The 26626-nt window shown below is 38.0% G+C and overlaps 1 protein-coding gene across 1 annotated transcript; it reads left to right on the top strand.

Moving 5' to 3' along the window:
- Positions 1–26549, top strand: LOC110262116 (UDP-glucuronosyltransferase 2C1-like). Its single transcript, XM_021101410.1, has 6 exons — positions 1–840; positions 8070–8218; positions 16211–16342; positions 20946–21033; positions 22726–22945; positions 25519–26549. Exons 1-6 carry the CDS (start codon positions 120–122, stop codon positions 25796–25798), a joined length of 1590 nt encoding a protein of 529 aa, XP_020957069.1. The 5' UTR covers positions 1–119; the 3' UTR covers positions 25799–26549.

Below are 26626 nucleotides of genomic sequence, written 5' to 3'. Positions count from 1 at the left end.
CACAATTCAAAGTTCATCCCAACCTACTATATGACTGGGAGTGTCAAGCACAGATCTTTGGATTGGGAATTTCATGTGCTTGGTTTAAAGCCCAGATTTAGTTTGAGCAAGAGTTAATCATGAAGACTGTGAAGGGCTTCTGTGTCTTTTTCGTGCTGCATCTATGTTTCTTCGACTCAGGAATGACTGGGAAAGTTCTTGTATGGCCCATGGATTTTAGTCACTGGATGAATTTAAAAGTTATTCTGGAAGAACTCCAAGTTCGCGGGCATGAGATAACCATCCTGATGCCTTCATCAAGCTTTCTGCTTGATCATGCTAAACTTCCCTTTAACGTGGAGATCCTTCAAATTTCAATAAGCAAAGAAAGCTTATTTGAAGAGCTGAATGCTGGTCTCTATACACTCTCTTTTGAAGTGCCGAAACTTTCATGGTGGAACAGGCAAGTCAAGATGGCAGAAATGACCAGAGATTTTTTTTTGACAGCCAAAAGAATGTGTGACAGTGCTGTCACAAACAAGGAGTTACTCAGCAGGCTACAGGCAGCAAAGTTTGATGTCTGTATTGCTGACCCTTTAAGCTTTTGTGGGGAGTTGGTGGCTGAGCTCCTCAATATTCCATTTGTATACTCTTTTCGTTTTTCCGATGGAAATGTCTTTGAGAGACTGTGTGCTGGACTTCCTATGCCTTCTTCATATGTTCCGAGTAGCACATCAGGACTGACAGATAACATGACTTTTGTTCAGAGGCTGGAGAATTGGTTATTGTATGCAGTGAATGAAGTGATATATACATATGTTGTATTTCCAGAATGGGATGAGTATTACAGCAAAGTTTTAGGTAAGAAATTTGCATGTAATCATGATTCTTGTTTCACACATAAAATATAAATATTAGCATTCATGTTATGGCGCAGCAGGTCAAGAACCTGACACGGTGAATGTGAGGATGCAGGTCGATCCCTGGCCTTGCTCAATGGGTTAAGTATCCAGTGTTGCTGGAAGATGTGGCGTAGGTCTCAGATGCAGCTCAGATTCCCTGTTGCTGTGGCTGTGACGTTTGCCCGTGGCTGTAGCTCTGATTTGATCCCTAGCCCAGGAACTTCCATATGCTCCAGGTGTGGTTGTCAAATGAAAAAAAAGTAAACTGTGTAAAATTTTCAAAAAGTGTTTTTAAGTGAGGACCCAATATTTTATCGCCTAACTGCTAAGATTGAAAATAATAATAATACTCGTTCTTTCTTTTTTTGTTGTTTCTTTGTTTTATATAATTGACGTGTAACAATACATTAGAGGAGGAAATAGAGAAAGACTATCTTTTATATTTATCCATAAATCCTTTTGATGCTACTTATTTTTTTGGAATACCTGGAGAATCAAATCTGACAGTGTGCTTAATTTCCAAACCTTGAACTACTCTCTTGTTTACTTCTGATATAAAGCCTCTGTCTTTCTGATTAACCTGCTGTTTCTCAGCCTTTCTGTTTGCATCCTATCAAGGCTTGGTTGGCTGGTTCCCAGGCTAAGCATGTCCTGACATGAAACTAGACAATAAATGAATACATCTTGGCTTCATCTGCTTTTATCTTCCAAAGGAGAGAGGGAAGATTTTTTGCAAAAGGATCATATTTCTAGACTTTTAAACTCGTCTTCATGGATTTCTTCTTCTTCTATTATTCATAGCTGCTTTAGAGGACAATGAGTGAGTTTGACCTTGAGCACAAAGATTTTCTTTATTTCAGCAAGATGTTTTACCACTTTGTTTTTTCCTTTTGCGTAATTGATTTTTTATTTAAGAGCTTGCATTCACTGGTGTTAGGGATACTTTTGCATAGGATTATGAGTTACCTTAGCGGAAGGAGTACCCTAATTACATTGTTTGGTTAGTTTTTTGAGATAGAATTACCATCTAACATTGTATTAGTTTCAGGTGTGAATGAAAAAACTTAATAAGTAGTCAGTCTAAGAAGGAAATGGAAAAAGAAATTTTAAAGGCAATGTGATGATTATAACCTCAGAGACATTCTTTCACCAAGCTCTAAAGACTGTCTAACCTCTTTAACACTCACAGCACAATTATATAAAGTTGTTGCGACAAAGGGTTATACATCAGAGCAGTATACTGATAGTTTACATAGGCCACAGAGGCAATTAATGAGTCAGTGTGACCCCTTAAGGGGGTGAAGGAAGGACTGTTCTTTCCAAGGAGTTCCCTTGTTGGTGCTAGGAGGAAATGACTCACTTGTTCTTTTTCCCCTGTATCTTCAAAGGTGATCTTGTTAATGTACAATGCAGACACAAAATGTACCCTGAACGAGGGAGGGGCAGGAGATGGTAGCTCAAAGGCAGAGAAAACTGTTGAATTTTTCTCGTTCTACCTTAAAATCAGTTTGTGTCAGAACAGGTGTACAACATAATGATTCGATATGTGTATGTGTTGCGAAATAATCACCACAGTAACTCAAGTTAACATTCGACACCACCCATAGCTACAAATCTGTTTTTATCTTAAGATGAGAGCTTCTAGGACCTACTCTCTTAGCACAGTTCAAATATACAATACAGTATTATTTACTATAGCCATCGTGGTGTAAATTGCACCCTCGAGATGTATTTTTTTTGGAACTGGAAGTTTTGCCTTTTGATCGTCTTTACCTTGGTAATGTGCCCCCCCTCCAACCTCCAGCATCTGGCAACCACCAATCCGTTCTCTGTTTCTGTGTTTGTTATTTCTTTTGAGAGTCCACATTTAAGTGATAGAAACAGTATTTGCCTTTCTCTGCCTGTCTTACTTCGCTTGTCATAATGTCCTAAATGGTAGCTGTCCCTTTTCCATGACACAATAATATTCTCCTGTATATAAAACTGCATTTTCTTTATCCATTCAGCTATTGGAAAGCAGGTCGATTGTTTCCACTTTTTGGCTATTGTACATGATGATACAGTGACCATGGGGGTGGGGAGGGCCAGTAGTAGTTTGAATTTCAATTTTTTCAGGAACGTCCACACTGTTTTCTGTTGTAGCAGCCCCGACCTACATTACCACCAACAGTCTGCTAGGGTTCCCTTTTTCTCCACATCCTCACCAGTATGTGTTATCTCTTATCTTTTTGATGACAGTGTCTAATAGGTGTGAGCTGATACCTCACTGTGGTTTTGATAAGGATTTCCCTGAAGATTAGTAAATTGAGCACATTTGTATGTATTTGTGGGTCATTTGAATTTTTTTTTTGGGAAAATCTCTATAGGCATCCTTTGCTATGTTTTTTTATCTTTTTGAGGGCCATACCCATGGCATATGGAGATTCTCAGGCTAGGGGTCTAATCGGAGCTGTTGCCACCTGCCTATGCCAGAGCCACAGCAACACCAGATCTGAGCCACGTCTGCGACCTACACCACAGCTCACGGCAACGCTGGATCCTTAACCCACTGAGCAAGGCCAGGGATCGAACCCGCCACCTCATGGTTCCCAGTCAGATTCGTTTCTACTGTGCCACAATGGGAACTCCTGCTGGTTTTTTTTTTTTTTTTAAATTGAATTATTTGGATTTTTGCTATTGAATTGTATGAGATCCCTAGACATTTTAGATGATAACCCTGTATCAAAATTATACCTTTCACATATTTCCTCTCATCTTATACATTGCCTTTTCATTGTATAGATCATTTATTTGCTGTGCAGAAGTTTTTTAATTTGAAGTAGACATCATTTTTCTTTTTTTGGGGGGTGCTCACCTGCATGAAAGTATGGAGGTTCCCAGGCTAAGGGTTGAATTGGAGCTGCAGCTACAGGCCTACGCCACAGGCACAGCAACGCCAGATCTGAGCCACATCTGCAACCTACACCACAGCTCATGGCAATGCCAGAGCATTAACCCACTGACTCAGGCCAGGGATAAAACCCACAACCCCAAGGATATTAGTTGAGTTCATAACCTCCTAAGCCACAACGGGAACTCCTAGTCTTCACTTTTTCTTTTTAATTTTATTGCTTATGCTTTTGTTGTCATATTAAAAAAAAATTGCCAAGACCCATGTCAGGGTTTTCCCTATATCTTTCTCTTGGAATTTTATGATTTCAGGTATTATTTATAGTTTTAATCCATTACAAGTTAGTTTTGTAAGGGAGTTAAATTAGGATCTAGTTTCATGTTTTTGCAAGTTAATACCTCATTTTCTTCATCAAGATCAAAATTGAATATTTTGAATATTTTGAATATTTTGGGTCCCTTTCAAAATATTAGGTGAGCATACCTGCATGTTTGTGGGTTTTTTTTCCCTGCCTTCTTGATTCAGTCCCATTGGTCCATGTGTCTGTTTTTCGGCCTGTACCATGTAATTTTTTTTTCAGTACAGCTTTAAAATAGTGCTTGAAAATCAGACAGGTCGATGCCCTGGCTTTGTTGTTCTTTCTCAGTATTTCTTTTTCTATTTGTGGTGCTTTGCATTTCCATATTGTTTTCTTTCTTGCCATTTTAAACTGTAGTATCTCTGAAAATACTACTAAAAATTATGGTTCTTCTTAAGAATTAAAATTTTCCTTTACATTTGCAATCTCTTGTTTTATATTGCTACTTCTCATTTCATTTTTTAGGGCATTGCTTTTCAATTTCTTCTGGGAAATGATTTCTTGAGCAACTCACAAACAATATGAGAGCTAATTATGATGGTTTCTGCCCAGGAATATGTCCTATGTTCAAAAAGGCATATGACCTAATCGAGGTTAACATGTTCCACTGAGATCTTTTCCTGGGCATTTTGTGACAGAAGCAGATGCTTATTTCTCTAGACATAACACTTTTTAAAATGGGCAGAAATTTAAAGGTCTGGAATCTCACCCTGGTGACAATTTCTGAGTCATGGATCAAGCCGTGACTGATCGAAGCTGGAACTAGGTTGTTTGCTTACTCCTGGGTCCAGCAGTTTAGTGCTTAGTTTTAGAACCTCTTTTTTAGTGAAACATTAGTGATAGGACATAACACTGTAACTGATTCTTTCCTAGAATATTCCTTTCCTTAGAATATTCCTTTGAGGACTATATCAAAGTAATCTGAGAAAGAAGAATCTAGGCTTGGTAAGTAGAAGAAAAACATCTTTTTTACTCATAAATTTTATTTATTTATTTTTATTAGAGTATAGTTGAGTTACAGTGTTGTGTCAATTTCTACTGTACACCATAGTGACCCAGTCATTCACACACGCACACACACACATATACATTCTTTTTCTCATATTCTCTCCCATCATAGTCTCTCCCAAGAGACTGGATATGGTTGCCTGTGCTATAGAGTAGGACCTCATTGCTAATCCATTCTAAATGTTATTGCTTCTGCCAACCCCAAACTCCCCATTCATCCCCCATCCTCCCCCTCCATGCCGCCACCCTTGGACACCGCAGTTCTGTTCTCTATGTCTGTGAATCTGTTTCTGTTTTGTAGATGGGTGCGTTTGTGCCATATTTTACATTCCACCTGTAAGTGATAGCATATGGTACTGATCTTTCTCTCTATGACGCTGCTTAACATGAGAATCTCTAAATGTCCATCGACAGATGAATGGATTAAGAAGTGGTACATACATAAAAATAGAATATTATTGGACCATCAAAAGGACAAAGTAGTGCCATCCATAGCAATATGGATACAACTAGAGAGTCTCTGCAATTTTAAAATTCTATTAGGCATATATTGTCTTTTAGGATCGATTTCAGATCTTCATTATACAATGTATTCCAACTATATGTTTTCAAATTTTAAAAGTATAAGTCATAACTTATATAATTATTAATCAGAACATGAAATGATGATATGATCTAATAAGTGATGAGAAAACCAGTATAATCGTATCTGGTTCACAACAGATTTTGAGGACTATGTATAAATACTTCTGGAGAAAAAGGAACGGTAGGATAATACCGTAGACACAAGAATGATTAATTTCTTATGGGCAATCAAATCTTAATTTAGAGGATGATCTTTTCTACCAGATAGAAATAGGCAAGTTAACATTTAACTTCACAGTATCTGAACGCAAACATCCACAGTATATCAACAAGAAATAACAAATTAAATATAGGCACATTTTCCTAAAGGGGTAAATAACTCTTCAATCACTCAGTATTCAACAAATGTCCCAGCATATCAAATATGGCATTGCTTTTGGAAATGCTTTACCCAGCCTCAGATATTTTCTCACAGTTTCCTTATCCAGATCAAATTTTTTACTTCTCCTACTATATTGTCTTTATAGCAAAAGAGTGCGTTAGGCACACTAGAGTTCTCACTCAGGAGAGGAGATTTAACAGGAAAAGGGTATTATCTTAATATGGAGGAAAGTGGATCAACAATATGACCCCACAATTCTACTCCTGGGTTTATAATCAAGAAAATTGAACATGTGTCCACACAAAACATACACGTGGATACTCATAGCACCATTATTCATAGTAGACAAATACGGAAACAGCTCAAATCCACATCAACTGATGAATGAATAAACAACATGAAGTATATCGTTTTAGAAATATCATTCAGCCACAAAAAGTAATGAAGTACTGATCTATGCTACCACATGGCTGAACTTTGAAGAAAAGTTATGCTAAGTGAATGAAGAGAGCACAAAGGACCACCTAGTGTATGATTTCATTTACATTAAGTGAAATAAGACTCTTCTGAAACAAAGAATGAAGTAGATTAGCAGTTGTCAGGGGCTGGGAAGAGTGAGAGATGGAGAAACATTGCCGATGGATACAGGATTTCTCTTGGCAGGAAGGAAGTTTTCTAAAACTGAATACTGGGGGTGGTTTCACATCCTTATAAATATGCTGAAAGCTACAGAATTGTTCATTCAAAAGGAAGAAGCATATGACATTATCAATTATATCTCAATAAACTGTTATTAAAAGGCTGTGGGATTAAACCATCACACAAAGAGAATAAGATTGCACCCATGGCTGACACCCCTAAGGCTTCCCAATGGCATATGCACTGAGTATGAAATGAAGATCGAATACCTTTCCCATTACGGGAATCACACCCCTGAATTACCGAGAGTTTCTTTTGGTCTCTTACATGGAAAGATTGTCCCGCTCAGCTCAAATCCCTCACATTTTCTAATCAACATTTGAGCACACTTAGCACATCAAAGAGACTATTCAAAAAGTCATGTGCTGAGAAACAGGAGAGCTATGCTTTCCTTATATCAGTGTTATTAAATACGTATTTCGAAAGGATCCCAAAACTCCAGGTAAGTTTGCCCATACCACAATAACTGAATAAAATTCAGAAATAAAGATCTGACTCAAAGCTAATGAAAACAATTTATTTCAAGACACTACTCTGAGTTCTTACTCTGTTCATGTTCACTTGAATTCCACTTCAGTGGACAGAGACCCCTTTTGTACAGTTTGTCAGCTAAATATATCTAAATAGCAAATATTTTGCCGCCAGATTTTCAGGCAGTGTGATATCTTCACCAAGGAGAAAAGAAGTCTTGTGAGGAATTTTCATTTTGTATACCAAGGGAGAGCATCCCTTTATTATTAAAGAGACGCCCTGTTTATTAAAGCTTTGCATTCCAGATAGGATCTAATTACTTCGGGCAGCTGACTCCCAAACACTATGAAGAAAAAAGATGGATAAATTACAAAATCTTTTTTAAAGATATCCAAGGCTTCTGGAGCAATGAAGACAAGACTAAACTGGAATTCCAGAAGAGGAGGAGACTCAGGCTGACAATCACTGGCTGAGCTTCATGTTCAGCCAACTCTGAGCATGTGTGGATTCTGAGCATGGAATAGGTTCCAGGTTAGCTCAAGACAAAAGACTATTGACAGAGAGAAAGCAGCAGGATTTGGGCTTTGTTCCATATGTAAATGTGTGTTTGGTCATTCACAATCTCACTATCATGTAATCTCCGTGGGGCAAGACAATTGATTTCTCATGGGTTACTTGGGACCGGTATTTGTTCTTTAAAGATTTTTCTTAGAAATTTCAACGGTGAAACAAAACAATTCCTACTTAAATATCAGTTTGTTTTCCCGTTTTCATGTTTTATGAATTTTTATTCAGGAAAACCTACCACATTATGTGAGACTATGGGAAAAGCTGAAATGTGGTTGATTCGAACCTCCTGGGATTTCGAATTTCCTCACCCTTCCTTGCCTAATTTTGAATATGTTGGAGGACTGCACTGCAAGCCTGCGAAGCCCCTGCCTAAGGTCTTTAAACGTGCTTATTTTTTCCCGTTTGAGTATTTACTTCCTGGAATAATTCTTTAAATTTAATTTTATTGGAATGTAGTTGATTTCCCATGTTGTATTAGTTTCGGGTGGCTAGCAAAGCGAATCAGTCGTACATATAAATACATCCATTCTTTTTTTTCCCCTATAGGTTATGACAAACTATGAAGTAGATTTTCCTGTGCTATGTAGTAGGTTTTCAGTAGTCATCTATTTTGTACAGTGGTGTGTGTGTGTGTTATTCCCACCTTCCCGATTATTCCCTCCCCTAATGGTTTGTTTCACCTGTGGTAACCATAGGATTGCTTTTGAAATCTAGTTTTTCTTTATAGTATTTTTTATTTTCCTTTTTGAGCATTTATCTTTTGAAATGATTTCAAGCTAATTATTGATAGTGTTTGATCCTAAAGCAGAAAACATGGACACAGAAATTAGTGTCTATGATTCTCTTAGACTCTTATACTATATTAAATAGGAATAGTAGCCTTCATTTTGTGTTTTGTCTTTTGTTTTTTTTTTTTTTAATTTATTTTGTTTTGCTGTACACCATGGGGACAAAGTTACTCATACATGTATACATTTTTCTCTTCCCATTGTTCTGTTTCGATGTAAGAATCTAGACATACTTCTCAATGCTACACAGCAGGATCTTATTCCAAGAGCATTAGTTTGCATCTGATAACCCCATGCTCCCGATCCCTCCCACTCCCTCCCTCTACCCCCAGGCAGCCACAAGTCTATTCTCCAAGTCCATGATTTTCTTTTCTGTGGAAAAGTTCGTTTGTGCTGTATATAAGATTCCAGTTATAAGTGATATCATATGGTATTAGTCTTTCTCTTTCTGACTTTCTTTACTCAGTATGAGAGCCTCTTGTTCCATCCATGTTGATGAAAATGGAATTATGTCATTCTTTTTATGGCTGAGTAGTATTCCATTGTGTATATATACCACCTTATCCTAATCCATACATCTGTTAATGGACATTTGGGGTGTTTCCATGTCTTGACTATTGTGAATAGTGCTTCAATGAACATGCAGGTGCATGTGTCTTTGTAAAGGAACATTTTGTCTGGATATATGCCCAAGAGTGGGACTGCTGGGTCATATGGTAGTTCTATATATAGATTTCGAAGGTACCTCCATACTGTTCTCCATAGTGGCTGTACCAGCTTACATTCCCAACGACAGTGCAGGAGGGCTCCCTTTTCTCCACACCCCCACCAGCACTTGTTATTTGTGGACTTATTAAGGATGGCCATTCTGACTGGTGTGAAGTGGTATCTCCCGGGAGTTTTGATTTGCATTTCTCTTACAATCAGCGATGTTGAGCATTTTCTCATGTGTTTGCTGGCCATCTGTATATCTTCCTTGGAGAACAGTCTATTGAGGTCGTTTGCCCATTTTTCCATTGGTTGATTGGCTTTTTTGCTGTTGAGTTGTTGTATAAGTTGCTTGTATATTCTAGCAATTAAGCCCTTGTCAGTTGCATCCTTTGAAACTATTTTCTCCCATTCTGAAAGTTGTCTTTTTGTTTTCTTTTTGGTTTCCTTTGCTGTGCAAAAGCTTTTCAGTTTGATTCGGTCCCATGGGTTTATTTTTGCTCTAATTTCTATTGCCTTAGGAGACTGACCTGAGAAAATATTCATGATGTTGATGTCAGAGAGTGTTTTGCCTATGTTTTCTTCTAGGAGTTTGATGGTGTCCTGTCTTATATTTAAGGCTTTCAGCCATGTTGAGTGTATTTTTGTGCATGGTGTGAGGGTGTGTTCTAGTTTCATTGGTTTGCATGCAGCTGTCCCGGTTTGCCAGCAGTGCTTGCTGAATAGACTTTTTTCCCCCATATTATGCTCTTGCCTCCTTTATCAAAGAGTAATTGACCATAGGTGTCAGGGTTTATTTCCGGGTTCTCTATTCTGTTCCATTGGTCTGTCTGTCTGTTTTGATACCAGTACCAGACTGTTTTGATGACTGTGGCTTTGTAATATTCCTTGAAGTCTGGGAGAGTTATGCCTCCTGCTTGGTTTTTGTTTCTCATGATTGCTTTGGTGATTCTGGGTCTTTTGTGGTTCCGTATAAATTTTTGGATTGTTTGTTCTAGTTCTGTGCAAAATGTCATGGGTAATTGGATAGGGATTGCATTGAATGTGTAGATTGCTTTGGGTAGTATGGCCATTTTTACAATATTGATTTTCCCAATCCAGGAGCATGGAATATCTTTCCATTTCTTCACATCTTCTTTAATTTCTTTGATTAATGTTTTATAGTTCTCGGCATATAAGTGCTTTACCTGCTTTATCAGGTGTATTCCAAGGTATTTGATTTTTTGAGGTGCAATTTTAAAAGGGATTGTATTGTTGTATTCCTTGTCTAATATTTCATTGTTGCTATACAGAAATGCAACTGATGTCTGAATGTTAACCTTATATCTATCTTGCTACTTCGCTGAATTTGTTAATCAGTTCCAGTAGTTTTTGGGCTGAGTCCTTAGGGTTTTCTACGTATGGTGTCATGTCATCTGCACACAGTGACAGTTTTATCTTTTCTCTTCCCATTTATTTCTTTTGTTTGTTTGTCTAATTGCTGTGGCTAGGACTTCCAAATCTATGTTGAATAGCGGTGGTGAGAGTGGGCATCCCTGTCTTGTTCCAGATTTGAGTGGGAAGGCTTTCAGTTTCTCTCCATTGAATATTATATTTGCTGTGGGTTTGTCATAAATCGCTTTGATTATGTTCAGGAGTGTTCCCTCTATACCCACTTTGGCGAGAGTTTTTTATCATGAATGACTGTTGGACATTGTCAAATGCTGTTTCTGTATCTATTGGGATGATCATATGATTTTTGATTTTTCTTTTGTTAATGTCGTGTATGAAATTGATTGATTGGCATATGTTGAACCACCCTTGCGAACCTGGGATGAACCCCATGTGGTCATGGTGTACGATCTTTTTGTTATGTTGTTGGATTCAGTAGGCTAAGATTTTATTGAGAATTTTTGCGTCTATATTCCTCAATGATATTGGCTGATAGTTTTCTTTTTTGGTGGTATCTCTGTCTGGTTTTGGAATTAGGGTGATGGTGGCATCATGGAATGCCTTTGAGAATGTTCCTTCTTCAACCTTTTGAAAAAGTTTAAGGAGGATGGGCACCAGTTCCTCTTTATATGTTTGATAGAATTCACCTGTGAAGCCATCTGGTCCTGGGCTTTTATTTCTAGGGAGTGTTTTTATGACATATTCAGTTTCATTTGTAGTGATGGGTCTGTTCAGTTGGTCTGTTTCTTCTTGATTCAGTGTTGGCAGTCTGTAAGATTCTAGAAAGTTGTCCATTTCTTCCAGATTGTCAAATTTGTTGGCATATAGTTGTTCATAGTATTCTCTTATGGTTTTTTGTATTTCTGCAGTGTCCGTTGTCATTTCTCCTTTTTCATTTCTAATTTTGTTTATTTGGGTTCTTTCTCTCCTCTTTTTAGGGAGTCTGGCCAGGGGTGTGTCAATTTTGTTTACCTTTTCAAAGGAGCAGCTCTTGGTTTTATTAATTTTCTCTACTGTCTTTTGAATCTCTGTTTTATGGATTTCCTCTTTGATCTTTATAATTTCCTTCCTTCTGCTGACTTTAGGTCTTTTTTGTTCTTCTTTTTCTAATTCATTTAGGTGGAGGGTTAGGTTGTCAATTTGAGATCTTTCTTCTTTTTTTGAGGAAGGCCTGTATTGCTATGAATTTCCCTCTGAGCACTGCTTTTGTGGTGTCCCATAGATTTTGAGAGGTTGTGCCTTCATTATCATTTGTCTTGAGGTCCTTTTTAATTTCCTTCTTGATTTCCTCATTGACCCACTGGTTTTTTAGTAGCATGTTGTTTAGTCTCCATGTAGTAAGTTTTTTTCTCATTTCTTTTCCTGTGGTTGATTTCTAGTTTCATGCCATTGTGGTCAGAGAAGATACTTGAGATAATTTCTATGCTCCTATATTTGTTGAGGTTAGCTTTGTTCCTCGATATGTGTTCTATTCTTCAGAGTGTTCCATGTACATTTGAGAAGAATGTGTATTCTGATTTTTTTGGATGTAGTGTCCTGAAGCTGTCAATTAAGTCTAATTTTTCTATTGTTTCCTTTAGGGACTCTGTTGTTTTATTTGTTTTCTGTCTAGAGGATCTGTCCATTGGTGTGAGGGGGGTATTAGAGTTTCCTACTATGATTGTATTCACATCAATTTCTCCCTTTATGTCTGTTAATATTTGTTGTATGTATCTGGGTGCTCCTGTATTTGGGGCATATATGTTGACGATAGTAGTATCCTCTTGTGTAAGGATCCCTTAATCATTAAATAGTGTCCTTCTTTGTCTCTCTTTATGTCTTTTGTTTTAAAGTCCATTTTGTCTGATATGAGTATTGCAACTCTTGCTTTCCTGTCTTGTCTATTGGCGTGAAATATTTTTTCCCACCCCCTTACTTTCAATGTATATGTGTCCTATGTCCTAAGGTGAGTTTCTTGTAAGCAGCATATTGAAGGTTTTTGCCTTTTTATCCACTCAGCCACTCTGTGTCTTTTGATTGGAGCATTCCGTCCATTGACATTTAAGGTGATAATTGATAGATGATTATTTATTGCCATTTGAAACCTCATTTTCCAGTTAACTCTATGATTCCCCATTCTTCCTTTCTTTTTTTGGTTTGATAGTCTCTGATTATTTTCTGCTTGAGAGTTTTTCTTTTCAGTTTTTGCAAATGTAATGTTTGGTTTTGGCTTGTGGTTGCCCTGATTTTTAAGTATGTTAACCCCTTCCTATAATTGTGTGTTTTAGCCTGATAGTCCTGTGGGTTCAAACACTTCATTACCATTCTAAAATTAAGAAGAAAAAAAAAGAAAAAAATTTTAAAACCGAGTCTATTTATTTCCTTATTTCCCTTGCCCCGATTTTATGATTTTGATGACTCTTTTTTTCTTTTCAATTTTATTTTGTTTTAAACATGTTCACGATTAAATCTGTATGCTGGCTTATTTGAGTGACTGCTCTCTGATTGTGGTTTCCTCAATCCTAGTTCTTCCTCTTTTTTTTTTTTTCTTTTCTTTTTGGTTTAGCGAAGCCCTTTCTGTATTTCTTTTAGTCTTGGTTTTGTATTGCTGTATTCTTTTAACTTTTGCTTGTTGGAAAACATTTTTATTTCCACTTCTATTTTAAATGATATTCTTGCTGGATAGAGTATTCTAGGTTGCATAGTTTTTTCTTTGAGCACTTTAAATATCTCTTGCCATTCCCTCCTGGCCTGTAGAGTTTTCTGTAGAGAAATCAGCTGATTACCTTATGGGGGTTCCCTTGTTGTTAACATTCTGCTTTTCTCTTGCTACCTTTTCGGTCCTGTCTTTATCATTAACTTCTGCCATTTTTATTATAATGTGTCTTGGTGTGGGTCTATCTGGGTTCAACTTGTTTGGGCCCCTCTGTGCTTCCTGTATCTTGAACTCAGTATCCTTTAGATTTGGGACGTTTCCAGCAATAATTTCTTCAAATATATTTTCCATCCCCTTATCTTTTTCTGCTCCTTCTGGAATTCCTCTTATGTGTAGATTGGCCTGCTTTATATTATCCCATGGGTCTCTTAAATTGCTGTCATGTTTTTTCATTTGGTTTTCTGTCTGCTGACCTGATTGAGTGATTTCCATTATTCTATCTTCCACATCACTAATTCATTCTTCTGCATTATTCCTTCTGGTTCTTACTGCCCTTAGCTCAGTTTGTAGCTCTGCAAATGAATTTTCTAGTTTTTCTTGGCTCCTCCTTATATTTTCTAGATCCTTTCTGAGGGAGTCTGCATTATGGTTCATATCTTCTCTTAATTCCTTCAGTATTTTCACTATTTCCCTTTTGAACTCAAATTCCATCAGACTGCAGAAGTCTGTTTCATTGTTGACTGCTTTAGGTGAGTTCTCCTGTTGGTTTAACTGGGAGTGGTTCCTCGGGTTCTTCATTTTGCTTGTTATTTTCTTTTTCTTGGTGGAGGTGTACTCCCCGTGGCTGGGCAGGGTTTTCCCTGGCTCTGCTGTGGAGTATTTCCCAAGGGCTGACAGTGTCGGCTGGTCTTCTTTGAGGCACTGTGGCTTTTCTGGAGGGTGGGCAGGGCTGACAGGGTCTCTCTGAAGCAAAAGAGGACTTCCTGCTGTGCTCTTCTCAGGGTCTGGAGATCCCTCTGATTTGGTTACTCTTTCCATCGATTAGGTGACTTTCCAGGATTCCTTTCTCCTCCACAGTTCCCTTTCGGGAGTGCCTATCATGCCCCGATTTCCCTTCTCTCACTCTCCTCTTTTCTCTTGTTTTACCCAGTAATGTCACAAGATTTTTGCCGTTATTGGAGTTTAAGTTCTTCTGCCAGCGATTAATTGCTGTTCTTTGTGAGTCATTTACCCTGTAGATGTGTTTTGTTGTTGTTGTTGTGTTGGTGGGAGAGGGTCAGCACATCCCCCTGCTCTACTCTTCCTCCCAATTTGTTTTATGTATTATTATCCAATTGAAGTAGTCCCCAGTATTTTGTTATTTGAAATTCATTCATTATTTATGAATATGTACTTTTATACATAACTTTTAAAATATGTTCCAGTATCTTAAGAAAACTATGCTATAATTGGAAATCAATTTGTAGAGATTGATAGCTTTACATGTTAAGGCAATCCATCTATAATCATAGTCTAATGGTTAATTTTATGTGTCAACTTTCTTGGATCACAAACCCATCTCTTGAGCCAAACATTATTCAGGAAGTTACTTTGAGGGTATTTTTGGATGACATTAACATGGAAATATGTGGACCTTGAGTGAACAAATTGTTCTCCATTATGTGAGTAAGCCCCATCCAATTAGTTGAAGACCTGAATAGAACAAAAGACTGAACTCTCCCAAGCAAAAAAGAATTCTTCCTATAGACAACCTTTCAGACCTGAACTACAAGAGTGGCCATTCTCCAGGTCTGCAGCCTATTGGTCTATTTGACACATTTTCAACTTACCAGCCTAGATAATCATATGAGACAATTCTTTAAAGTAAATGTATTTTCTGTCTTTCCATTTCAAGGGTCACACTTTTTTTTTCTTGTCTTATCTGGTTGACTTAGTTTTGTTAGTAGTTATATAAGGAAGAGAAATTTTTTTTTTACTTTACTGTGATTAAATATGTTATTTTTGTTTTGTATGCAAATCCATATATTTCCAGGATATTACTGTCATCTTCAGAGTATGTATTATAATTATTTCTGCATTACTTGTCTGGTCAGGAAATTTACCTGCCTACCCCATTTTAAAGTGTGTTTGTGGAATCTTATACAAAGAGCAAATATAAACGCAATAAAATAAAATTGAAATTTAGAAAACAAAGTAAATACCACAAAAGTAGGTCATTATACTGACAGTAATTTAGCAGAAAAATGAGAGATAAATATGAAGCAAAGCCCCAGAACTATTTCACTTAAAGCAGAAATCAAATGCTTTTCCTTTGGAGCATTGTAGAGAAGATGTTGGAAGGCAGTGGAGAGTACTGAATATAATCATTGGCTTTATCATCAAAAGCTAAATTTAGAAATTTGTCTTTGCCTGCTAATGCTGTGTCATCTTGGACAAATTACTCGGCCTTTCTGAGAGAGCCATCACATCTGCAAATGTATACAGATACATACCTCTTAAAATTACCATGCATCTAAGTTAAATAATACATTTAAAGAATTCAACACATGGCAGAAGATAACATGTCAGTAACTTGCAAACAAACACATATGTATGCTCCTCTAATATGCTGCAAGAAACCTCCAATGTAAGTCATTTTTACTTGCTCAATAACACATGATTCCAAATCTATTTTATACTCGAAAGTGGTTAAAATATGAAAAGGCAGACATGTTCTAATAGTTGAGACACATGGAGAAAATTGTGTGACCATCTTCTTTTTGTAATGATAAGCTGTCATATTACAAAGACTGTTTTCTTCACAGGAATTAGAAGAGTTTGTTCAAAGCTCTGGAAAAGATGGAGTTGTGTTGTTTACTCTGGGGTCAATGGTCAAAAACCTCACAGAAGAAAAGGCTAATATGATTGCATCAGCTCTTGCCCAGCTTCCACAGAAGGTCAGATAATCTTATCTTTTGAGGGGCAGCTAATTTTTTTATTTTATTTTCCCACTATACAGCAAGGGGATCAAGTTATCTTTACATGTATAAATTACATTTTTTCCCCACCCTTTGTTCTGTTGCAACATGAGTATCTACACAAAGTTCTCAATGCTACTCAGCAGGATCTCCTTGTAAATCTATTCCAAGTTGTGTCTGATAACCCCAAGCTCCCGATCCCTCCCACTCCCTCCCCCTCCCATCAGGCAGCCACAAGTTTTTTCTCCAAGTCCATGATTTTCTTTTCTGAGGAGATGTTCATTTGTGCTGGATATTAGATTCCAGTTATAAGTGATATCATATGGTATTTGTCTTTGTCTTTATGGCTTATTTCACTCAGTATGATATTCTCTAGATCCATCCATGTTGCTGCAAATGGTATTATGTCATTCTTTCTTATGGCTGAGTAGTATTCCATTGTGTATATATACACCACATCTTCCTAATCCAATCATCTGTCGATGGACATTTGGGTTGTTTCCATGTCCTGGCTATTGTGAATAGTGCTGCAATGAACATGCAAGTGCTTTAAAACTCATGATGATCTCCTTAAAATGTGCTTAAATATAGGAAAAGTTAGTGGTGTTATTAACATCAATTTAAAGAAATTGTAAAGACAAAGAATTAAATGTCAAAATAGACTATTTTATTACTATCTTGCTTTATCTTGCTTGTATCCTTGCCATAGCAATCAGACAAAAAGAAAGAAAGAGAGAAAGAGAGAAAGGAAAATAAGATATATCCAAATTGAAGAAGAGGGAAAATTGTCACTCTATGCAGATGACATGACAATATATATCAAAAACCCTAAGGTCTCCATACAAAAACTCATTGATATGATCAATAAGTTCAGCAAAGTAGCAGTATATGAAATTAACATTCAGAAACTGGTTGCATTTCTGTATACTAACGATAAAATATTAGGAAAGGAACACAAAAAACAATACCTTCACAATCACCCCCCCCCCAAAAAAAAAGACCTGGCAATAAACCTCACCAAGCAGGTGAAAGACTTACACTCTGAGAACTATAAAACATTCATCAAGGAAGTTAAAGAGGATTCAAAGAAATGGAATGATATCCCATGCTTCTGGATTTGGAAGAAGTAATATTGTTAAAATGGCCCTACTTCCCAAAGCAGTCTGTAGATTTAATCTGATCCCTATCAAATTCCCCATGAAATTTTTCACAGAACTAGAACACATAATTCAAATATTTATATGGATTTGTATGGAAACCTTAAAGACCCAGAATTTCCAAAGCAATCCTGAGAGAGGAGGAAAAAAAAAAAAAAAAAAAAAAAAAAGCAGGAGTCTACCTCTCCCAGAATTCAGACGATATTCCAGAGCTACAGCAATTAAAACAGCAGGGTACAAAAATAGACATATGGACCAGCAGAACAGAGTAAATAGAGAGCACAGAAGTAAACCCAGACACTTACAGTCAGTCAATCTTCAACAGAGGAAGCAAGAATATAAAATGAGGAAAAGAAAGTCTCTTTAGCAAGTGGTGCTCAGTAAACTGGACAGCTGCATGTAAATCAATGAAATAAGGACACACTCTTAACCAGGCACAAAAAATAAACTCAAAATGGCTCAAAGATTTAAACATACTATGAGATACCATAAAACTCCTAGAAGAGAACATAGGCAAAACATTCTTTTATATAACTCTACACATGTTTGATTAGGTCAGTCTCCCAGGGGGATACAAATAAAGATAGAAATAAACAAAGGAGAGCTAACCACACTTACAAGCTTTTGCATAACAAAGGAAACCATAAAAATGGAAAAGATAAGCTATGGAGCCAGAGAAAATAGTTGCAAACAATGCCACTGACAAGGGCTTAATCTCCAAAATACGCAAATAATTCCTACAAGTCAACAACAGAGAAACAAACAACCCAATCAAGAAAGGGGTAGATGACCTAAATAAACGTTTCTCCACAGTAAAAACCAGAGATGAAGACTGCCATAACTGAAATGAAACATACACCAGAAAGAATCAACAACAGATTAGACAACATAGAGGAACAGATCTATGGGCTGAAAAAGGAAGTAGTGGAAATCTCTGAAGCTGAACAGAAAAAAAAAAAGAATTTAAAGAAATGAAAGAAGTTTTAGAGAACTCCTTGACGGCACCAAGCATATTGACATTAGCATTCTAGGGAGTCCCAGAAAGACAAGAGAAAGAGAAAGGGGGGTAGATTACTTATTTGAAAACATAATAGATGAACAGGTCCCTAACTTGGGAAAGGAAAGAGTCAAGCAAGTGTAGGAAGCAAAGTGAGTCCTGAACAGGATAAACACAACCAGGATAACACTAAGACACATTGTAATTGAACTGGCAAAAATTAAAGATCAAAGGAGTATTTTAAAAGCAGAGAGGGAAAAGGAACAAGTGAAGTACAAGGAAACTCCTGTAAGGCTGTCAGCTGACTTTTCAGAAGAAAGTCTGAAGGCCAGAAGGAATGGCATGATGTATTTAAAATAATGGAAGAAAAAAAAAAAAAAAACCTATGACGAAGTAAACTCTACCTAGTAAGGTTCCCCTTCATATTTGATGTAGAGCTCAAAAGTTTTACAAGCAAAGCAAGGCTAAAAGAATTCAGCCCCACCAAAGCAGGTTTACAAAAAATGTTAAGGGGTCTTCAATAGTGAGACTGAAAAAGCCACAGCTAGAAACATTAAAAACCAGAGTTCCCATCGTGGCTCAGTGGAAACAATTCTGACTAGCATCCATGAGGACACAGGTTCAATCCCCAGCCTGGCTCAGTGGGTTAAGGATCTGGCGTAGCCATGAGCTCTGTTGTAGATCACTGACGTGGGCTGGATCCTGTGTTGCTATGGCTGTGGTGTAGGCTGGCAGCTATAGCTCTGATTCGACCCCTAGACTGGGAGCCTCCATATGCCATGAGTGTGGCCTTAAAAAGACAAAAAAAAAAAAAAGAAAAGAAAAAAGGAAACATCAAAAACCTCTCAAAGAGGAAAAGTCCTGGAGAGATAACATCACTGATACATTCTTTTATACATTTAAATAATTAAATTATGAAAATAATCCTTTTCACATCTTCAAAAAAGTGAAAAAAGGAAAACACTTACTAAATAATTCTAGGAAGCCAGATTCACCCTGATACAAAAGCCAGATAAAGACATCACCAAAAAATAACACTACTACAGATCATGATCATGTCTAATATAGATAATAAAACACTCAAGAAATTACTTGCAGATCAAATCCACGAGACTATTGAAATGGTTTATTTACCATATTTACCATCATAAAATGGTATTTATTCTACTTATGCAAGGGCAGTTCCCAACAAGTACATCAGTCAATATAATCCTTGGCAGGAATATAACGAAGGGAAAAAACTGATCATTTCAACTTACACAGAAAAGTAAGTTGACGAAATCCAACCATTCCTCCTGATAAAGTATCTCAAGAAATGATGAATAAAAACCAAAGTCCTCAATATGATCTAGGATATTTCTGAAAAACCCACAGGTTATCACATACTCAGTGGTGGAAAGTGAAGTTTTCCTCCTGGGGTTCCCGTTGTGGCTCAGTAGTTAACAAACCCAACTAGCATCCATGAGAACATTGACTTGATCCCTGGCCTCGAACAGTGGGTGGAGGATCTGGCCTTGCCATGAGCTGTGGTGTAGGTTGCAGACACAGTTGGGATCCCATGTTTCTGTGGCCCCGGTGTAGGCCGGCGGCTACAGCTCTGACCGGACCTCTAGCCTGCGAACCTTCACATGCCATGGGTGTGGGCCTCAAAAAAAAAAAAAAAAAAAAAAAAGAAAAGAAATTTTTTCCTCCTAATCTCGTAAATGATTTCACTGTTGCTATCTTACATTATATTAGAAGTCCTAGCCTGGGAATTACACTGGTAAAAGAGATTTAAGGCATCCACTGATGAAATAAAGAGTTATTGCTTAATGACACAGAGTTTATGTTAGGGATGATGAGAACATTTGGGGTCTAGATAGTGCTGATGGTCACACAATATTGTGGATGTACTTAATGCCACCAAGTTCTATACTTACAATACTTTAAAGTGATAAATATCATTCTGTATATCTTACTGTAATAAAAAAAGCAACACAAAACTTAATTCCATGGTACTTCCAAGTACATAATGAAGGTCAAAGCCATAATAATTTCTTTGTGAGGTAAGTAACTTCCTTCCCCCCCACCCCGTGCCTCTGAAAACTTGGTTCAAAAAATCCACTTTGTCAGAGTGGCCTAGTGTTACCAATATGCAATGTTTCAGATACAGATTATCATTTTTTTCTTAGTCCTCTAAGTGAGAATTAACCTGAGGATGACAGATTATTGATTAGGATTACATGATAGATTATTGATGGGGATTAGTGAAATCATTTGAAAACATGGTTGTAGTATCAGCGGGTTTAAACGCATTCACTGCTTAATCACTAAGGGCCTCAGTTTGCTCATCTGTTACCTGGAGACATTGAACAAGATTAATTGCGTCACTCTGATACAATGTGTTTCTAAAAATCTTCTGGTAGAGTAAAGGCATTTCCCTTTACAGGTTGTGTGGAAGTACTCAGGAAAAAAGCCAGAAACCTTAGGAGACAACACTCGGCTATATGAATGGATTCCACAGAATGATGTTCTTGGTAAGAACAAAGAGAAGAGTAAATAGAACTGAATAAGGAATAATCTGAATGATTACTCGATAACAAATAAAACCGAGGAATTTGTATTCAAAATAAGCAAAAAATGAAAACAAGAAAAACCCCCCAAACATGTAATGTCTTCCCATTTCTTTTGGAGAGTGTTAAAGAAAAACATGTTCATGGGCTGTAAGGCACACTGTATTCAAGACCATCAGGGATGAGGATAGCTACTGCTGCAATGGACGTGAACCGTCAGGCAGAGGGCTTGGACTCAACTCTGAGCGCAGAAAGGAAAAGTGGGACATTGGTAGCCGAAAGGCAGAGTGTCAGGTTGACTGGATGAAAAACTACCAAGAGGACACAACAGGGGAAAAGGAAGAGACTGGCAAAAGCAATCAGACTGTTCCTGAAGGCAGTCCTGGGTGATCAGACATCACTGGGGGGGAAGGTGAAGGATGAGCCAACAGCCCTAAAGGGGATCGGATAGCAGGGCCCAGAGAACCTAGCTCAACTGCCTTAGTAGGATGTTTTCAAAACTGGGCAATGCAGAGAGGTACAGACACTCCAAAATCAGAGCCTCCTTGAGAAGGGAGTTTAGAGGATTCTGACTAGAGTTTGGTCAAGGATAGGATCTTTGTCAAGCTCTGAGATAAATATGGAACCTAGGCTTCTCCCATTTATGATGCAGTCCCTCCCGCCTCAGCTTCAGAGTCAGGAGCGCCCCTTTAGATCGGGCTCTGGTTAACTTGAGCACACCTTTAGATGAGGCTCTGGTGCAGTGCCCTCTTGACCTTCTGTATCCGTTTTCTCTCTTCTTTTCTGGAATACAACTATCTGGAAAATAACCTATAAACCATTTCACTGATCATAATATTAAAAATGATTCCATATCACTTAACATTAAGCTCTGGAGTTGCTGTCGTGGCTCAGTGGTAATGACTCCATCCATCCCTGGCCTCACTCAGTGGATTAAGTATCTGGTGTGGCCAAGAGCTGTGGGGCAAGTCGCAGATACGGCTCGGATCTGCCATCGCTGTGGCTGTGATGTAAGCTGGCAGCTGCAGCTCCAGTTCCACCCCTAGCCTGAGAACTCCATACACCCTGGGTGGAGCCCTAAAAACAAACCAAAAAAATCAAGGTCACAATCCCATTTTCCTAACCAGAGTACTTCATGCACTTGCCAAAGTCTGTCTTTCTAGTCTGTTATGCCAACATTCTCACGATGAAACCCTGCACGTTTCCCCTCCCTTTCCCCATTCACACAAGCAGTTGGGAGGTGCCCAGGCCAGGGATTGAACCCGAGTCACAGCAGTGACCCAATCCATTGAAGAAATGATGCTGGGTCCTTAACCCATGGTGCCAGAGAACTCTCCTTCACCACTTTTTATCAATGTGTTCTTACCCCCAAGTACTTCTTCAATGGCAATTACTCTCCATCGCTTAACTCCACCCTTAGACCGCTCTGAGCTTTGTGGAATGACCTAATTGCTGGAATCCCTAATTGCTGCTGGACATGGAATATTCAGTTGCTGCTTTCTTTACAGACTCTAGAAATTTATGTATGGCCTGATGGCACAGAAGTATGCAGACAAGGTTACTGAACCGAATTAATGATTGATTCATACAAGTGTCATGAGTTTCTATTTCTGAAATTCTTACGACTTAGAATGATGATTTTTTTTTTCTTTTTAGGTCATCCCCAAACCAGAGCTTTTATCACTCACTGTGGAACCAATGGGATCTATGAAGCTATATACCATGGGGTCCCTGTGGTGGGAATCCCCCTGTTTGGTGATCAGTTTGATAATATTGCTCGTGTCCAAGCTAAAGGGGCTGCTGTTCAATTAGACTTGCTCACAATGACGAGTTCTGACCTACTCAATGCTTTGAAGGCAGCTATTAACAATCCTTCGTGAGTATAGAACATATTATTTTCTGAGAAACATCAGAATTTTAAAAGGAATAAATTGTCTCATTCAATTAATTGATTCATTTTGCATAATCACCAGGACATAGTTAATATCAAATACAACTGCCTTTTACTTTGTCACATTCTATGAAAACATTTAGCTTCACCTACTGCTACTGGGTGACAGAGTACCTCAATGACATTAACGTAAAGAACTAAGCCATTGTTAAAAAGACCCACATATTTTTAGAAATATTTATAATTTCTTAAAAAAAAAACTGTAACTGCAATGTATACATCTAAGGATAACCTGACCCCCTTGCTGTACAGTGGGAAAATAAATTTAAAAAAAATAAAAAAAATTGCAGATATTCCATGATAAAGAATTTAGGCAATGTGTCAAAATCCTAGAGAAATAAAAAATGAAAAATCACTTAGCTTTCCACATGTAGCTGTAACCAATTACCAGTAAAGAAATATTTCTTCAGATATTTCCTCGTGCTAATTTATAAATAGAGGGGTTCCATTGTGGCTCAGTGGTAACAAATCTGACTGGTATCCGTGAGGATACAGCTTCGATCCCTGGCCTCACTCAGTGGGTTAAGGATCCGGCCTTGCTGCAAGCTGCTGTGCAGGTTGCAGATGCGGCCTGGATACTGCATTGCTGTGGCTGTGGTGTAGGTAGGCAGCTACAGCTCCAATTGGACCCCTAGCCCAGGATCTCCCATAGGCGGCAGGAAACTTCAGTACATTCTTGTTAGGAATGCAAATTAGTGCAGCCAGTCTGGAAAACAGTACGGAAATCCTCAAAAGATTAAAAATAGGAGTTCCCATTGTGGCTAGGTGAGTTAAGAACCTGACGCTGTCTCTCTAAGGATGCGGGCTTGACCCCTGGCCTTGCTCAGTTGTTAGGGATCTGGCAGCTGCCCAAGCTGTGGTGTAGGTCACAGACGTGACTTGGATCTGGTGTTGCTGTGGCTGTGGAGTAAGTAGCAGCTGCAGCTCTGATTTAACCCCTAGCCCAGGAACTTCCACGTGTGGCAGGTGGGGCCATAAAAGGAAGAAGAAAAAAGATGAAAACTGCACTGTACTGTAATCCCACTTCTGGGCATATATCTAGAGGAAAAGGAAACAGAATTTGGCAGAGATGTCTGCACGCCCACATTCACCGCAGCATCTTTAACCATAGCCAAGATGTGAAAACAACTAAGTGTCTGTTGGATATAAAAGACATTTTATGTGTATGTGAAAGGACTACCAGTTAGTAATGAGAAAATAGGAAATCTTGTCATTTGTGACAAGATGGCATTGTGAATTAACTGAATTAAGCCAGACCGAGAAGGAAAAATACTGCTTGATATCACTTATATTTATATGTACAAAGTCAAATACTCAGAAACAGCAGAGCAGTGGTCACCAGGAGGTAGGAGCTGGAGAAGTGGACAGGTGTCAGACAACAGGACAAGCTTCCGATAAGCTGAAACTTATTTCGATGAATAAGTTGCACGGTACTCTGTACAGCATATAGATTACTGTAATCATAAGTAAAGAAATTCCCAGCAATGAATGATTACGTTTGTTATGTTGTCCTTTTTCCAAAAAATCAAGTCAATCTATCATGCGAAAAAATATGTCAAACATTTAAAAATTGCTAGGCTTTGGATAAATATTTCTTTAAAAGCAGGAAAAGTCTTACTAAAATTTCATATGAATCTATGAATAAATATTGATATGAAGGATTTGAATTCATTAGTGTTTCCAGTGTTGGTCAATCCAGAGAGACTTTTACTATGAAGTCGTCTATGGACTTTCAGTCCATCTGCCTTTTAAATGGCATATCATCACTTTTATTGCTGTATTTTAACTGTAACATTTTCAGCGCTTCCAGCGGGCACAATATCCATCACCACAATTGCCAGTTTTCTTTAGCATTAGTTTGCTCTTTATGTGGATTCAATGATGATATTTATGTTTCAGTACAGCCCTTGTGTTGCTGAAGGATTCTGGTTTTTTTTTAACATTTTACCTGACAAATATTTTGTTTCCGTGTCTGGGGGTTTTGTTGCTGTTGTCTCCACATGGACTTATTCCTGAAATTCTTGTACATTAAGAAAGGTCTGTCTTGGGTTTTCTTTTGTAAACCAAAGGGAAACAGGCTTTGTCTCTCTGTTTCTGGTTCACAATTCTCTTTTGCATGCTGTTCCCCTCTTTTCTACAATTCCATGTTCTGTAGTCTCCGTAAATGAAGACTCCACTTCCGAGTAGGAGGAGAACATGCTACATTCCTATTGCTGAACCTTGAAAGTGCTATTTCCAATTAGAAATTATTTTCTCCCCTACTTCCAATCATTATAGAGGCTGTGAAACATCTGACAAATTCCACCTGATAGGCCAGCATAGGTAGAAACAGCTCAAGAGGAAACAAACGTCCATAGGCATTCTAAACCCTTGGGAATACCGTGTATGATGCAGTGTCTTAATCCTTAGGTCATACACTTATAATGATACAAAACAATTTTTGGCATGTCAGGTTTTCAGCAAAGTTTTCAAGTCGCTATTTATGTATTCAATTTCAGCTATAAAGAGAATGCTATGAAGTTATCAAGAATTCACCACGATCAACCTGTGAAGCCCCTGGACCGGGCGGTCTTCTGGATTGAGTTTGTCATGCGCCACAAAGGAGCCAAGCACCTGCGGCCAGCAGCCCACGACCTCACCTGGTACCAGTACCACTCTCTCGATGTGATTGGGTTCCTGCTGGCCTGTGTGGCAGCGATTACATTTCTGGTCACTAAATGCGGCCTGTTTTGTTGCCGGAAGCTTGGTAAAACTGCAAGGAAGAAAAAGAGAGAGTAGGTTTTTTGTTTGTGTGTGTACCGGTTGATCTGGAACAATGTACAGAGTTCATCTGAACTCATTCGGCCATGGATTGGAACCAGATTCCTCTCCTACTCTTCTGGGTGCCTGTCCATTCCTCAGCTTTGTCACATGCAACATCGAAGAATCGCCCCTGCAATGTGCCATGTGATTTAGAATTAAGGTTTAAGATAATCTATTCCTTGAAAAGAGATGCTAAACAAATAAACACATGGAAGATGCTACCGCTAAGGACTTACTGCTTTATTTTGCTTTCTGTTTAACCAACTAATGCACTGTTGGAGGCCTTACGAACATAAGGATTCCTGCTATTTTCCGTACTGATCATATTGAACATTTTCTACATATGTACCACAGTTTTGGGTCCAGTATGAAATAATTAGTGCATATTCTCCAAAAGAACTAGACGAGAAATAGCATGGAGCACACTCTAGCCAGAGCTTCCCTTCCAGCCAGGAAGGTCGGGAGACTGTTAGGGTTTCTACTCTGCTGCAAAGCACATTTCAGACATCAATTTCATTCATCCTTTCCTATGACATGTTTTTGAATTTGTCCCCCCAGAAATACAACACACTATTTTGTGTCTTTGATGTGAAGATTGTCCTTTGATTGGATGTTAATAATAGTACTTCATTTGTATTGTAACACTCTGTGACTTCAGAGATGTGGATGATTTTGATAAGTTAGCATGATCAATGGTATGATGGAATAAAGTAAAAGATTGGAATTTAATACCCAACCTTTTAAAGTAACTTAATTTTTACAAATTCTCTCTCACATTAAGTTTACGTATAATGTGCACATTTG

This window comes from Sus scrofa, chromosome 8 (genome assembly GCF_000003025.6).
Source record: "Sus scrofa isolate TJ Tabasco breed Duroc chromosome 8, Sscrofa11.1, whole genome shotgun sequence".
Lineage (NCBI taxonomy): Eukaryota > Metazoa > Chordata > Mammalia > Artiodactyla > Suidae > Sus > Sus scrofa.
Note: the sequence above shows the minus strand (reverse complement) of the source record. Positions and strands in the feature narration are given on the sequence as shown.